This window comes from Schistocerca nitens, chromosome 5 (assembly GCF_023898315.1).
Source record: "Schistocerca nitens isolate TAMUIC-IGC-003100 chromosome 5, iqSchNite1.1, whole genome shotgun sequence".
NCBI classification, from domain to species: domain Eukaryota; kingdom Metazoa; phylum Arthropoda; class Insecta; order Orthoptera; family Acrididae; genus Schistocerca; species Schistocerca nitens.
In genome coordinates, this window is record NC_064618.1 from 85,346,774 (window position 1) to 85,362,866 (window position 16,093).

The 16,093-nt window shown below is 42.2% G+C and overlaps 1 protein-coding gene across 2 annotated transcripts in view; it reads left to right on the top strand.

Moving 5' to 3' along the window:
- Nucleotides 1–16,093, top strand: part of LOC126259556 (tumor protein p53-inducible nuclear protein 2) — a 70,148-nt gene that overhangs the window by 41,878 nt on the left and 12,177 nt on the right. For both annotated transcript variants that reach the window (XM_049956446.1, XM_049956447.1), the window contains exon 2: nt 14,774–14,902. In XM_049956446.1, the coding sequence (XP_049812403.1) occupies nt 14,779–14,902 (124 nt within the window). In that variant the 5' untranslated portion in view covers nt 14,774–14,778. The remainder of the gene's footprint in view (nt 1–14,773; nt 14,903–16,093) is intronic.

Genomic DNA, 16,093 nt, shown 5'->3' on the forward strand with positions numbered 1-16,093 from the left:
CGATGCAAATAATAAATAATAATAATAATAATAATAATGTAATAAAAAGTAATAATAAACTGTACGGCTGGGACGAGGAAACAAAAATAGTGGAATGAACTGTCTCGCATTTGCAGAGAACTTTGCTATACTTTCTGAAGACGTGACATTTGCTGTGCTACAAGTTAATCTTTTAGAAAAAAAAATAGCAATAGGATCGGCTCAAGAATTTCTGCAGGGGAAAAAAGTTAACAAACAGTAAAAATGGCAGTGAAATTTCTGAAAACCGATATTTGCAAAAAAGGAATGTTAAAAAATTCAAATATCGTAGGTAGATAAACCAAGAAAGTGGCTAGGAAATACTGCTATAGTTTCAGGATACATAAGAAGGGAAGGGCATGTGGTTTAATCAATAAAAAATGTATTAAAACGCAAAAATGAGGCGTTACAATACAATAGTGTGCCCAGAATGTCTATATGCCAGCGAATGTCTAGAATTAAATTATAATTTAGATAAATTAAAAGTAGTAGAAAGGCGAATCATCAGGCCCTCGAAAAATTGTGATAGGCTGGTAATTACGAAAAAACGATGAAATACATCGAAACATGGAAAACGTATTGCATGTAATGAGAAAAAGAAAACTATTATTTTTTGGAGATTTATATTGATTGTTAAGATCGTAGTTTAACCAAAATGACTAACATATTTGTGGGATAACAACTGACAGAAAAGCGTTTAGGGAAAAAGTATTGAATATTGAAGGATTCCATGGTAAGAGAATGAGAAAAACTGATGTAGAATGGTCAGAAGATAGAAAGAAAAAACAAAGCGAACAGACGGGAGATTATTGGAAGAAAAGAACAACGAATGAGGATTTCTACTGACCTGGCCCATCCAAGAAGAAAGAGAGAGAGAGAGAGAGAGAGAGAGAGAGAGAGAACATGTCAGTTGTGCATACTGCATAAATTTTCATTCGTAATCAGTAGGAAAGATCATTACAGTTTTACATTCCGCCTTTATCGAGGTCGTAAGAGACGGTTGTTCATAACCTTTCCGCTGGCATTCTTTACGCCGAGGAATATAACATAACATTCTGAACACAGGTACCTCTTGATATCTGATAAGGCCTCTTCTCCAGCAAAAAGGCCTGAAATCAATCATGAAAGACTAAAATAATTTACAGTGAACAAATCGAAAAGAAAATAGTACAAAAAGCAAAGTTTACAAGTATTGTGTATTATCAGTTTTTATTTGCGGCAATGAGACATGGCGTCTTAATGTGAAGTCCATTAAGGGGGGTAGGACGTCAAACGGACCGACTTGGAGCAGGAGAGGCACCACAAGACATTTTAATTTCTACTGTCTATACTTTTACAAATAAATTCATAAAACTTTAACAGCATGACCAGGAAGGATTCAAGATTCATACTCATAGCAGTGGAAGCTCAAAAACGTAACAAAACACATTTTTTTTACATGTGAAATTTCATCTTTTTTCGCTTACTACTGGCTGCATTTGTTGCTATAGGTACACTTTTCTTCCTAAGTAAGAGAGATTCTTCGATGACTTTTACACAGCATACAAACCACAGTTACAGATGTATGAAATTCTGGAAGTTATTTAATTTATGAAAAAAATGAATGAATTGTTACATTTTAAACTTCATGTTTAGAAAAAACTCAAATTTTATAGTTAATTATCTCAATTTTTCCACAGTTTTTTAATAGATTTGGAAAATTCTTGAGTTTCATACACCTGTAACTACTGTTTGTATGCTATGAAAAATTCATCGAAGAATCTCTCTTACTTAGGAAGAAAAGTGTACCTATAGCAACAAATGCAGCCATTAATAAGTGAAAAAATGATGAAATTTCACACGTAAAAAAAGTATTTTGCTACGTTTTTGAACTTCCACTGCGATGAGTGTGAGTCCTCAATCCTTCCTGGTCATGGAGACAAAGTTTTATGAATTTATTTGTAAAAGTATAGACAGCAGAAATTAAAATGTCCTGTGGTGACTCTCCTGCTCCAAGTCGGCCCGTTTGACGTCCTACCCCCCTTAAAAGAAAGTGAGAGTTCGCCAGTGAGCAATGCAGAGATGGATACTGGGGATTACCAGAAGGCACAGGAAAACACAGCAAAATGAGTGGACAGGCTGAAGTGGACGAAGTACTTATTATTGTAGTCAAAATTGGAGGTTGATGGGACATATGGCCATAGGAATGGATGGCAGACGGAAGTTCTTTGCTGGATTCTGTAAGGAAAGACGACCTAATGTAAAATGGCAGGTAACATTAGAAACCACACAGAACTACGTGGATGCGTACAGCTGGATGGAGGACTCAGGAAGGCCTTTATCCGACAGTGGATGTGGAATGAGTTGTAGTGACTGTATTCTGCTGAGGTGATGGATATTGGGCTTGACAGAACTATGCTGGTATAAATTATATTTCGCCGTGAAGCGACCTGTGTCGTGACGTCAGACGCTCGCTGTAGGCCCCGCGGCGCACACAATGGAGGCGGTAGGCGCTATGTGGACCGAGGTCACCTAATTGCCCTCATCTCCGTCTGTCCCACACGCTACTGGCCTTCCTGCGCGGACGACGACTTAATTTTCCCGTCCTGGATACACTATGTTGCACGATAACTTCAGAGACATCTTCTCTAGGCTGCCGCGAAACTGGCCTTCTGTTCATAGCGAAGCCAAAATCTGAAACACTTCTACTGTCGTGCTGAAATGAGCCCATAATTTATAGACAGATAAAGGAAGCAAGCCATTAAACTTTTGATACATAATCCGATTTCGACAAACGGATATCTGCGATAGGTTGAAGGTCTCATCATTGTCCAACAGGGAAACAACCTATTAGTGAGTTTAAAACACCTGGACGGTGTGTCTGTGAAGTTCGGTAAATGGACCCATTCCAAACGGCATAGCACATGGGAATTAGTAATGAATACCTTTGTTAGCAAAATTCTACCTTATGCGATATTCTTTTCCCTTATTTTTCCTTCACTGACACACTATTTATCCTCAGATTACTGATCATTTATTTTACTGCATAGAAATATCGTAGAAGGAAAGCACACTCTCAAATTGTTCATAAAATCGGAGAGAAAACATGTCAGCAAAAGTTGTGATATACTTTTAACTAGATTCTGTGAGACACGTTTACTGTCTCTCTGTGTAGCATTATCTTACGATTCTTATACTCGGAGAACTATTTATAGAAAAACAATAAAACAAATAGATTTGCCCAACACAAATGCGGTGAATGTCCTTTGTTAACAGTGCTACAGGTAATGTACTTTTACAGCTTGTAATCTGCAACAGTTTCAGGTTGAAAAGACTGCTTTCTGGAGGACGACGGATTTGACATATTTTCCTATGATATTTACAATTTTCTGCGTTTTCTTTGTGTTTACAAATTACTTAATACTTCATGACACGTAATTACCTTAATACTGAGATTATAACAATTTTAAATCGAAATTATAACTATTCATTACTATTTGTAATGCCAAGCTTTTTTTTGCGCCATTTGAAAGATTTCCGATCGTCGATAGGTTACCGCTTGTATACCCGGTGCACTGTCTGGCTACTCGAGAAAAGCTGGTTGGGGGTAATTGGAGAGGTGCTTACTGCGCATCGTTTGGAATGTATTTTAGTTGCAGAACTCCTTGCTTGCAGTAAGTCGTGTTCTGTTGCAGAAAGATTCATTTCAAGCTTCGTTTTCATCTGAGCGATCGCTTTTCAAACTTCTGTGGCACTTGGTGTATATGTGTCAGACCTCAAATAAAAAGGTTCGGCTTTCAGTCCGAGTATTTGTTTCTATCCGTTACCGGCTTTTTCACCTCTGGCAGTGATTTTTTTTTTTTTTTTTTTTTTTGTGAAAAATGGCAAGCTGCACAAACGATTCGTGGACCACATTAAATTGCACGTTACCCTGGAACTAGATGGGTAGTTCAGTTCGAAAGTAAAGGGCATACTACACACAAAAGGACAATGCATTTGCGTTCATACAACATTCGTGTTGAGGACAACTTTACGTAATTTTCTTCTTCGGTCAGCTTCTGCTGCAACCTACTACTAGTTCTGATATAACTTGGTCTCCCTATTCGTTGGGCGCTGATTTTGTGGTATTAAGTCATCAGTGATTGCTGAGTGTGATCTGTCACTCTGGAACGTTCTGAAAAGCTCGTTGTTGGGGCCATACGGAATCATCGATAGGAGCTGAAGTCTAATTGGTTAGTGCCAGACTGACCGTATTTATTAGTGGTGGTGTTCCCACGGTTACTTCCGTACCATGTTTTTGGTGGTCTATACGGTTCATGGGTCCCTTGTGCGGTTTTTTTTAGTGCTGCAGAACGGTGTGACAACGACGCGAGCGTTTCTCCTGGAAGTATGCCGGCCACACGCCTGCCTTTTCCGTGTCGCTCATTTGCGGGTGTCTGCATTGTGTGCGGCACGCACGGACCCAGCGGCCCGCGGCCAGCGGCGCGTGTCGCTTTGTGTGCCAGCGCTGCGTGACCGGGAAGTACGCGCACACACAATGCCAGCTTCAGGGGTGAAGGCACAGCTGAACGGCCGGCTCGAGCTGTGCCAGCTTACCATTTATAGATTGCAGTCTACGAACGCTCGCGACAGCGATTGAATATTGCGCGTTGCAGCACAATGCAACAGCGCGCATACACAGCCGAGATCGGCGAAGAACGCTTCTGTAGTAGAGCTCAATCCTGAGGTGACAAGTTCGAATACTGGCGTGTAAGAAATATCCATCGCTAGTATCTGGCTGCCAGGAAGAGGATCGTTTAAACAGATACGCACGTACCTGGCTCAGGATAACGACACAGTTCAAAATAATGGCGAAGCTGCTCCTCGTTTTTGTCAGGTCTCGTTTGCACCGGAGTGATCAAAAGCGAATGAGAATTCTTTCTGTTGTAAACGGTACGCGAGCGAGAGCAAACTGTATTCCGCCTGTTGTGAATTTTCAGGTTTTGGCGGCGCAAAGACTTCCATTAAGTTTCGGGTGTGCAGCCGCAAGAAATCTCCTTCTTCTAATATTTCGGCTGTAAAACGTTCAGCCATCTTCAGAGTGAGCCGCAAGACTGCCGCTCCAGTGCTCGCTTCATCCCTTTATACTGTTGTACCGCGCGACTGCGCATGCGGCCACAGATGCAAATGCGCCAGAGACGTTGGTCGGCGGCAGAGACCATGGAGGTATAAGGAGGGGAGATGCCATGACGTCACAAACTTGAAGCCGACAGAAACCGAGCACCGCCACTGCAGTTTGGTCAGAAGACTCGTTTCCGATTGTGCTACTGTCTAGAGCTGCTGAAGGTTTTTTCATTTTAAAATGCCGGTTTGCGTTGTTTACGGGTGTACTAACCGTTGGAATAGTGCTACCAAGTTAAAAGGAATCACGTTCCATGCGTAAGTGGCCCCGTTCGTAAAATATTGTCGTTTATATTCGTGAGATGTGCGGCCTTGTTTACGTTTTGTGAAACTGTTTTCTTCTTATTTTATTTCAGATTTCCGATCAATGAAGTTCGTAGGGCTCTGTGGGTTCATATGCTTATTTTTCTTGACAAAGCACAAACGATGTTTGTATTTACAAATGAAATTTTGTATAAGTGTGTAAACGAGTAAGAAATATCATCCGGTATGTAAACTAGCATAGCTTTCGGGTTCTGCTTTCAGTTTACATCGACACAAATACAGTAAAAGGTGATTTGAGATTCCGCCTGTTCGCATTCGCTAGTTTTCGCTTGTTTTCTGGAGAACCATTAAAGGAAGTGTGTGTCCTTTCCATTAGTAGCACAAGAAAGATTTCATCTGCTGTCTTGTCTACTTTTGCTGTTGACGTGTGTCGCGTGACCAATGGAGTGGTCCTAAGGGCATGAAATGCTGCTGACAGACGAATGTCGTACGTGATAAAATGATAAATTCGGTAAATGTTTGCATGTGGCTGGAACGGAGTGAATAATCACAAACTTTGTGTTTCTCTTTATCGAAAAGGAAAAGCACAAAAAATATCCTTTAAATTATACAAGTCTGCATATGTATTCTGCTGATTAAAATGAAAAATATACGAAAAACCTGATCAATTTTATTCACTGTCAGGACAACTGCTTGAGAATCAGTAAGACAATCAGCACATTTGAGTGAACAGCAGTGTGATTGGTGTATTGCACCAAAGATTTCAATATATTCATACCGTTGTTTGGAAGTATCTGATAAGACTTACACCGAGGTGACAAAAACTGATGGGATACCTATTAACGTCGTGTCGGACATCCCTTTGCCCGCCTAGTACAGCAACTCGGCGTAGCATGGGCTCAACAAGTCGCCTGTAAGTCCCTTGCGGAAATATTCCATACATGCGAAAGTGTTGCTGGTGCAGGATTTTGTGCACAAACTGGCCTCTCGATTATGCCCCATAAATGTTCGACGGCATTCATGTCGGCCGATCTGGGAGGCCAAATCATTCGCTCGAACTATCCAGAACGTTGTTCAAACCACTCGCGAACAACTGAGGCCTGGTGCATGGCGCATTGTCATCCATAAAATTTCCATCATTGTCTGGGAACATGACATCCGTGAATGGTTGCAAAAGGTCTCCAAGTGGCCGAACATCCAGAGAACCCAGTCGGCACAGTCCGCACCATTAAAGGAGCCACCACCACATAGTGCCTTGTTGACAACTTGGGTCCACGGCTCCGTTGGGTCTGCGCCGCACTCGAATCCTACCGTCGCCTCTTGCCAACTGAAATCGCTGTCCAGGCCACGACTTTCCAGTCGTCTGGTCACGGGCCCAGGAGAGGCGCTGCAAGCGATATCGTGCTGTTAGCAAATGCTCTCGCGTCGGTCACCTGCTGTCATAGCGCATTAACGCCAGATATCGCCACACTGTCCTAACGGCTACGTTCGTCGTACATCTCACATTGATTTCTACGGTTATTTCACGGTGTTGCTTGTCTGTTTGCAGTGACACCCCTACTCAAACGACTCCGCTCTCGGTCGTTAAGGCCGATGGCTACTGCGATGTACGTGGTAACAGCTAACGCCTGAAATTTGATATTCTCGGCATACTCTTGACATTGTGGAATGACATTGGAATGTTGAATTCCCTAACGACTACCGAAATGGAATGTTCTATGCGCCTAGCTCCAACTACCATTCCGCGTTCAAAGTCTGTTGATTTCCCGTCGTGCTGTCACAATCACGTTGCAAACGTTTTCGCATGAATGACGTGAGTACAATGACAGCTCCGCCATTGCACTGTCTTGTGTAACGATACTACCGCCATTTGTATATATGCATATAGCCATCCCATGACTTACGTCACCACAGTGTAGAATAATAATACAGACGAATGGCGTAATTATGGAAACAGGCTTCTTAATGAATAAACCTGCAGTTATAATCAACTTCTGATGTTTTTTTTAACGAATACACTGTAACTTTCGTAATATGATTCACGAGTTTTTCCTCGTTAATTCTCATTTTAGGAACATCACTTCTCCTAATGTTACAACTAACGCTTAAGAGAAAAAAAATAAAATAACGATTTTGTAAATTACGTAAATAGTGGGTGGAAAATTGGCCTTTGATCTCACGGCATATGCTGCATGACGTATGGAGCAATAGTGTCGTTTCACTGCCAAACTGCACAACTTTATAGAAGGAAGCATCGCTTTTAGACCGTGGTACTGTGGTAGTGATTGAAGCATCGCTTTTAGACCGTGGTACTGTGGTAGTGATTGACAATCGAGTAGAGCTAAGCACCTTACAGGGCGCGCGTGCAAATATGGCTACCGCGGAACAGCTTCCCGTGCTGAATACACCCACACGTTCCCCGTTAATGTGCGTTACTGAGTTCACTTTCCAAGCTAATGGAAGCCCAGTCATTTTTCTGCGGATCTTCACTATTAGCTTCCCACCTTTCTCTTCTTTAAAACACGTTTTTTGCACACACAAACAAACCCACATCGGAAACGAACAGAACAATTACGTTAGGAGCTGCAACTGTCACTCTCGGTTGTGGCAACCAGCAACTGACGCTTTGCAGTTAAATGAAAACACTGAACAGAACATAAAGGGTGACCAAGCCCACTGCTTTGTGCTATGTTGGCAGTCCTGTACGTAACTACTTGTCAACCACGTTATTTTTATCTAGAAATAGTACAAGAGTGACTCAACGCTTTGTATGAGAAAGGAGTCAGTACGATGGAATGTAGATTTCCCAATAACACAATGGAACAAGCCACCTACGTCACGTAATAATGGAATTGCTCTGCTATCAGTTATACATCACGTTACTCACGGTGATGCTTACAGAGGGCTGTCTTTTCTGTATTTAGATGGAATCTTCTAAAAATTTAGTATTGTACTACAATGTTCGCGCGAGCGGATTTCTTTTCTTTGTATCACTGTTATTAGTAATCAGGCTGAATAAACCAGTTTATTGCTACATTTTGTATTGTTCTAACCCACCCCAAATGTGTGTTGATATTCTGAAATCGTAACGCTTGCACACAACTTACAAAATAAATTTGAAAATATTTCCCACTGCAGCGTTAACAACCACGTAGTACGAAGTAGTGCTGTAGTCCAAATAAAATGGCCGTTAACGGCGAGAAATCTTTAGGCCAAAACACGAAAACTATTGCAAAACGCTAGTACTCACATATTTATCCAGCTTCTAAGTGTTTTTCGATATTCCGTTTCTCCAATCGTATATCGTTTATTCTTGCATGCGATTCCACCGAATTCGATCTCACCAGGCCAATGAGTACACACAACTACGCAAGATCGACCAGAGATAGATTAGTTTGGCTTGCCCCTAAGATTGTAACCACAGTCGTTTTGACAGGGCGCTCAATCTGCTTGCAAATATTTGATCTAAGAGGTTACTGCAGAGAATGTATTTCAGCAACATCATATTTGTGTAATATTAATATAATTCATATCAGTGATACTTTAGACTCTTTGGTTATAGTGTAGCACAATCACGAAATGGAAATAAACAAACATTTTTTAGCGAAGTAGCAGAAAATAAAAATTCCATTTTCTTCAAAGGAAAGTTCATAACATTTTTGTAAATGCCATATACTCAGGAAACATTGATCTTCCTGTGGTAAATTGTACAAATCAGTCACTGCGTCTTCCACAGAAGTCTGAACTGCTGCTTCCTGCTTCCCCTCGACCTCCTGCAGCTAGGTCATAATGAAAGTAACGAGTAACGAATAACATATAACGAATACTTGGTAACAGCTGTGTTATTTCTGGATACCAACATATTCGTGAACATTTAGCTGTTGTTTTCATAAACACCAACATGGTGTTCAATTTCCTAAAATTCGCATGTTATCAGTTGTGACAGAATGGTGGAATTGTATATTAGAGCGGCTTCTAAGGACAGAAAATAATTATCTGGAACTCTCAACAGACCATTATCGGGTTAACGACCCAGATAGGTAGCGGCGAGAAGCCATTTTGCCGCGTCCTTTGTCCCTGTGAGATGCGGCGGTTAGTTGGCCACAGCACGCGGGCCCCAGCTGTGAGCTGCGCTATATATACTTGGTGCTGGCAACGAGCCAGGGACGAGCTTTCACAACATAACAAATGTCACGGCAGCGAATACCGATCCTTGACTGGGAAGATGTCGAAAACGGAATAAAAACTGCTGCAGCTTCAGAATGTGTACATTCTATACGCTGCACACCAGGGGAAAATAATAAAACAGTAGCACGGCTTCAACATAAATTTCTCTCTTGACATCATCCATTCAGTATGGTTTATAACTTGTAACAACCGTAAAATATGAGGCTGCTGTTGCAAGTGTTCCCTTTATTAAATTTCTCTGCAGAGACCTCACTGGTATTGATAGTTCACGAATATCTCTTGTAATAGATTTCTTTGGTTTATCTGAGACCAGGCTGTCGACGTTTACCATTCGGCTGAGGCCTCCCCATACTCTCCCCTTTACAAATAAAATCTATGCTTCCAAACCGATGACTCCATCTTCTGATATAACTACAAGGGGAGTCACTACAGAATTCAGTTCTAAACGCAATTTTATCTTAACTACAAATACACTCTTTGCAAACTACAAAACAAAGCTTTCTGTTTGGGAGCTACTATCTTTGCAACGAGTGCATACAAGGAGCTGCTTTAGAAAACGAATTAACTTGACATCTAACAGGTATAGTTTATAATTAAAACTTCAACGTCTTTTTCTGGAACTATCGGCAGTTGTGCGATGTTGGCTTTTTACTTTCTACTCGACAGTAAATGATAACATTAAGGAAATAATTTCCCTGTATACGAGGCCTGGAATGAAGCTCGTTTTCTGCGATCACATATATGCTCATACTATGCACGTCTTCTGGGTTATTTTGATTACGTTGTGTCAAGGGGAAATTCATTTTGTTGTCGTCATTTGACACAACGCAGATACTATATATGTTATTATTGTGTCTGCTGTGCTGACGAGAATTCTTACAAGGGCAATCCACGATGTTGGGATTACGGATTTACTTCAAACTTTGTTCACCTTTAGTAGGCCATTGAAACAACATAATGTGCAAGTAGTAAGGTTATACTCTGGCAATTCCGAGCAAATCACAAGAGCAGTTTTACGCGTCTGTTACGTAAGCGTAGCTGTGCGTAGCTACCAGACGCTAGCGTTGGTGGTGTCATGTGATTAGCGTTCGAGTTTCGGAAGAAGAACGATTGTAAGTCCGACTCCCGCTCTAATCTTCATTTTTGTAGTATAAGTGTAAATTCTGTGATGTTAAAAAAATTGCACCGACACTATTCGCTCTTGCTACATTAGCAACGTCTCACGACTACACAGGTTAACTGCAAAGTGGGAACTCCTTTTCGTCTGCAGCTCGAAGCGTCGAGGTACAAAGTAGTTCCGGGTTACCTTACCTGACTGCATGTATAAGGGATTTTCGCAAATCACGAAAGGGAAACTGCATACGCTTCTTCATTTACTTGTCGATAGTTATCAATATGTTTGTTCTAATAATTAAATTTAATTAAGAATAGTAGGTATCCAAATAGCATGAAATTCACTAAAACTTCGTTTAGATACATGTTTGTTTTGAAAAAAAAAAAAAAAAAGAGAGATAGAGAGAGAGAGAGAGAGAGAGAGAGAGAGAGAGAGAGAAATGTAGATTTAAAGTTAAGTTTGAGCGGGAGTCGAACCGTCGCTTCATCCACATTCGTCTTTCGACGCTCGAACGCTAACCATTTAATCACCATGAACTCCAACGTTCGGCAACTACCCAAACATACATCGGTTACATAATAAACGCATAAAACTTCTCGTGATTTTCCCGGAACTGCCAGAGTAGCGCACCTTATTGCTTGCACGTATGTTGTTTTAATGGCCTACTAAAGGTCTATAAAGTTTGAAGTAAATTTGTGACCCAACATCATGGCCTCCCCTTGTTAGTGTTGTACGCAGGAGAATAGCGTCACCAGAAAAACAGTAACACACGTGAGAGACACCAACACGTGCTACCACTGAATATGCCTCAATAAATTAAGGCGATGCACTTCTGGCAAACGAAAATTGCGCTTATTTGGTAGCAATTAATAGTAGACCAAAAATCATCGTTAGTACGTATAATAAGTTGTTTCTTAATTAAGATATCGATTTTTTTTTGTCCCGTTGGAAATGGGACTTGGTTTCGATGTGATTCACGAAAGTTGACTGTTCTGACAGTGTGTGATTAGTGTTCCGGCAGCAGATATGAAACTCGTGGCCTGCTTTGTGTTGCAACTATATAGGTGTTCTGTTAGGGATGGCGTTCGCGGGGCGGACCCTGTGGACACGGTTTGTACAAGTTTGGCGCGCATCCCGCTGCACGGTGGGCTGGCAGAAGCCACAAGGGGGGCAGGCGAAGAGCGGAGCTATTCCTGTGCGCGCCCAAACAAACGGGGCAGGTGTGTGCTATTCGCAGAGGATCCGCGAACGTCAGGGCTGAGGACGCACCAGCGCGTTGCGCAACTGGGGCAGAAAAAGACGGCAGCCGCCGGCCTCCCCAAGGTCACGCGTGTGCCGACCTCTGCCCAGGGGAGTATATCAGCACCGGCAACAACAGTATCCCGCCCCCTTGTACTCGAGCTACCTCGTCTCAGTCTACAACTCGGGGGCAATGAATCTACTGCAGCGCCCCAAGCGTATTATTCCCGTACTGAGATTCGCTTGTAGCATGTTTATACGTCAACATATACTAACTGCGCTTACTTGTTACAATAGTGAAAGTGGGCGCCGCCGTTCTTACAGGGATGTACGAAAGGCATTAAAGAACTAACAGTGAAAGCAGAATTTATTAATCACGAAAGCAATATTCATACTGGATGTTCTTCACAAAGCTCGCATGATAAATTCTCCACATTGCTGAGAACTGAGAGAATGGGAAAACTATCATCCAAGCATTAAATAAAATGGTAATGAAACAGGAAAATGTCTTCTAAAACAACAAAGCTATGGGATTTGGTTATTCCTGCTGGCGTGGTTATCCCTGACTGGCTGTTACATACATTGAAGTGAAATGCTCTCATGAAGCTCTGTTGGTACTGGAAAGAATTCCTGAGAAAGAGATGTGCAAAGGTCTGGGACATTCGTTTATGATGGCCACCTCTCTACAGTTATTTTCCAGACTTGCTCTTTTAGGATTCAGACCTGCAGACCTTGCTAGTCAATCTGTGTTGTAAATATCTCCACACCTGAGAGATTCACCCTAGATCAATTTGATATGGATGGGTATTACCTTCCATCTAGACAGACAACGAATTAATTGCCCTTCTGAAAATTTACACTGTCATTGCAATATCTCATTCATGTATTGAACATTAACAAACCAACAAAGCTCTGAAGCAAGCTAGATACCCCCATACAACATGATGCTCCACACACTAGGACTCTGCCACCCTAAACTCTTCTCTTTCCATCATGCTCCAATGATTGTGTCTCAGATTAAAATTTTTCTCCAGACTAATCTACACCAAGAACCATTGTGTAAAATGGGGGTTTGGTCTACGAAGACCACATTTGTGCTGTCATTCATTCCTTCTACAATCACGACACTGCTGCTTTCACAGTGAACTCACTCATGTTTGCACTGCTATGAGTCGGACATACTATGCTGGGCATATGGTACAAAGACCGAATGCTCTGAGCTTTCGATGCACAGCTGATTCGGAAACAGCGACTTCTGAGGTGTAAGCTCTACAGAAATTTGTCTTTTAGTCATTGCTCAGTTTTGTCTTGGAGGTAAGCCACACATATGTCCTTTTTAAAAGTGATTTCTCTCAGTCTGCCTCATATGGCCCTCCGACAAAAGCTTACTTTGCCTCCAAAATGTCGAAAAAACCTTGGAATGACACAGACTCATCAAGAGCTGCAGAAACTGCAATCTTCTTTGTGTGCTGCAAAGCTTCTGAGGATTCTACCCTATGTGAAAAAGTATCCAGACACCAGTCAGTGCACATTAAAGTGGGGTATGCGCACCCTTCGCCCTTATTCTGGCTTGACCTCTGCTGGTGACACTTTTGGTGAGTCGTCAAAGTCTGTGGAGGAACGACAGCCCGTTCTTCCTTAAGAGCTGAAACCAAAAGACTGTAGCGATGTTGGATACTGGAGTCTGGAAGCAAAGTTGATATTCTAACTCTCCTAAACATATCCCAGTCGGTTCATGCCGGGAATTAGGGCGAGCCAGTCCATTTCACGAATGTTATTGTCAACAAACCATTTTATCACATATATTGCTTTACCTTTGGGTGCACTTTCATCTCCAAACTGTTCGTCTACTGTACACAGAACACATTGCTTTAAAATGTGTTCATATACTTCCACATCCCAAGTTTTCTTAAGCGCAATATGAGAATCAAACCCCTAAGTGTGGAAAACGCCCCATACCATAATACCACCACCTCCATACTTCACTGTTGGCGCTGCACGTGATGGCAGGTAAAGTTCTCCAGGCATTTGCCAAACTAAAATCCTTCCTTCGAATTAACACAGGATAGAAGTGTGATTCATCGCTCCAAATCACTAGTTTACCATCATCCACTGTCCAGTACTATTGATCTTTACACCACCCGACACACTGCTTAGCATTGGCTACATAAATGTTTGACTTATGAGGAGCTGTTTGACCATTATTCAACATTATTTTTATCTCCCTACCCACATTTACTGTGCTAGCTGTGCTGCTGGTAGTACTCTGGAACTTGCAAATGATTCCTCCTTTCTTAATCACCATCTGCAATGGTCGACAGTCGCTGGCCATCAGTGCGCGAGGTGTGCCTTGGTCTCGGTTTAGCTTTTGTTGTCCCTCGTGTTTCCAGTTTACAATCACATCACCAACAGATGTCTTGGCTAGCTTTACAGAGGGTGAAATGTCCTTGTTGGAATTGTTACACAGGTGACACCCAATGACTAGCTCACTTTTGAAGTCAATGAGCTCTCTTGACTGACCAATTCTGCTGTTATTACTTCTCTACTGACAACATGGTTCTCCCCATACCCTTTTATACTTGTGGGTCCACCTCTTGTGTGATCTAGTGGTTACTTCTGCATTACATAGTGTTGTCCCAATACTTTTGAGTAAATTTTTTACATCCTGGAAAACATGGCCCATATGGGGTCTCTGTGTTACCTTGTAAACGATACACGAGATGATAAGATCTTAAAGGATGTAGCACAGAGTTGTATTATGTCTTTGAACAACGCAAGTATACTCAGTGCATGGTATGTGTTCTGTTGCAGGCAGCATGTTGAGCACCTTGGCGAGCTACCTCCTGGGCAGCCAGTCGTCCGAGCAGGCGGCTGTAGCACCCGATGTCCGGCTGCGTGCCATTGAGACTGATGATGACTGGCTGCTAGTCGAAACTGCTGGTAAGGCGCTCAGCTATTTCTACTGCAATACGATATCTCGCATCACAGCAATAAAGCAAGACAATTTTTGTTGTTGTGTGGGCCCCTTCGTTATTTGGGCACCTTGGCTGCCAAGACCCTCCCACAATGCTATGGTGCTAGACCCTCTGAGTGAAATTATATACACTGAAGGAAAAAAATCTTAACACCAAAAAATAAATAATATAGAATAATGAAATTTTAGGGATACATTTTTTTAGGTAACATATGTAAGTTATTAATATTGCAAGATCACAGGTGCATTAATAAATGAGGTGACCACCAGCAATGTTGAATGAATGCAAGCATGCATGCATTGTGCGAATTTCCAGATGTCAGTTTGTGGAATGGAGTTCCATATCTGTTGCACTTGGTCAGTCAATACAGGGGTGATTAATGCTGGTTCTGGATGATGCTGGAGTTGTTGGACGATGTCCCATATGTGCTCAAAATGGCGCTGAGCACTATGGGACTTAACATCTATGGTCATCAGTCCCCTAGAACTTAGAACTGCTTAAACCAAACTAACCTAAGGACAGCACACAACACCCAGTCATCACGAGGCAGAGAAAATCCCTGACCCCACCGGGAATCAAACCTGGGCGTGGGAAGCGAGAACGCTACCGCATGACCACGAGCTGCGGACCATATGTGCTCAACGGGAAACAATCTGGTGATCTAGGATGGGAAACAATCTGGTGATCTAGCAGGCCAAGGCAACACGTCGACACGCTAGAGCATGTCAGGTTACAACGGCAGTATGTGGGTGAGCATTATGCTGTTGGAAAACACCCCCTGGAATGCTGTAGAGTGCAACAGGTTGAATCACCAGATTGATGTACAAAATTGCAGTCAGGGTGCATGGGATGATCATGAGTGTGCTCCTTCTGCCGTACAAAATCACACAACCAACAACTACTCCAGGTGTAGGTCCAGTGTGTCTACCACACGTACAGGTTGATTGCAGGCCCTTAACTAGCCTCTGTCTGACCAACATACAGCCATTACTGGCACCAAGGCAGTACCATCTTTCATCAGAAAACCCAATAGACCCCCACCTTGCCCTCCAATGACCTCTCACTTGACATAACTGAAGTTGCGAATGGTGATGGTTTGCATCAGTGGGATGCATGCTTCAAGGTGTCTGGCTCGGAGCTGTCCTTGAGGTAACAG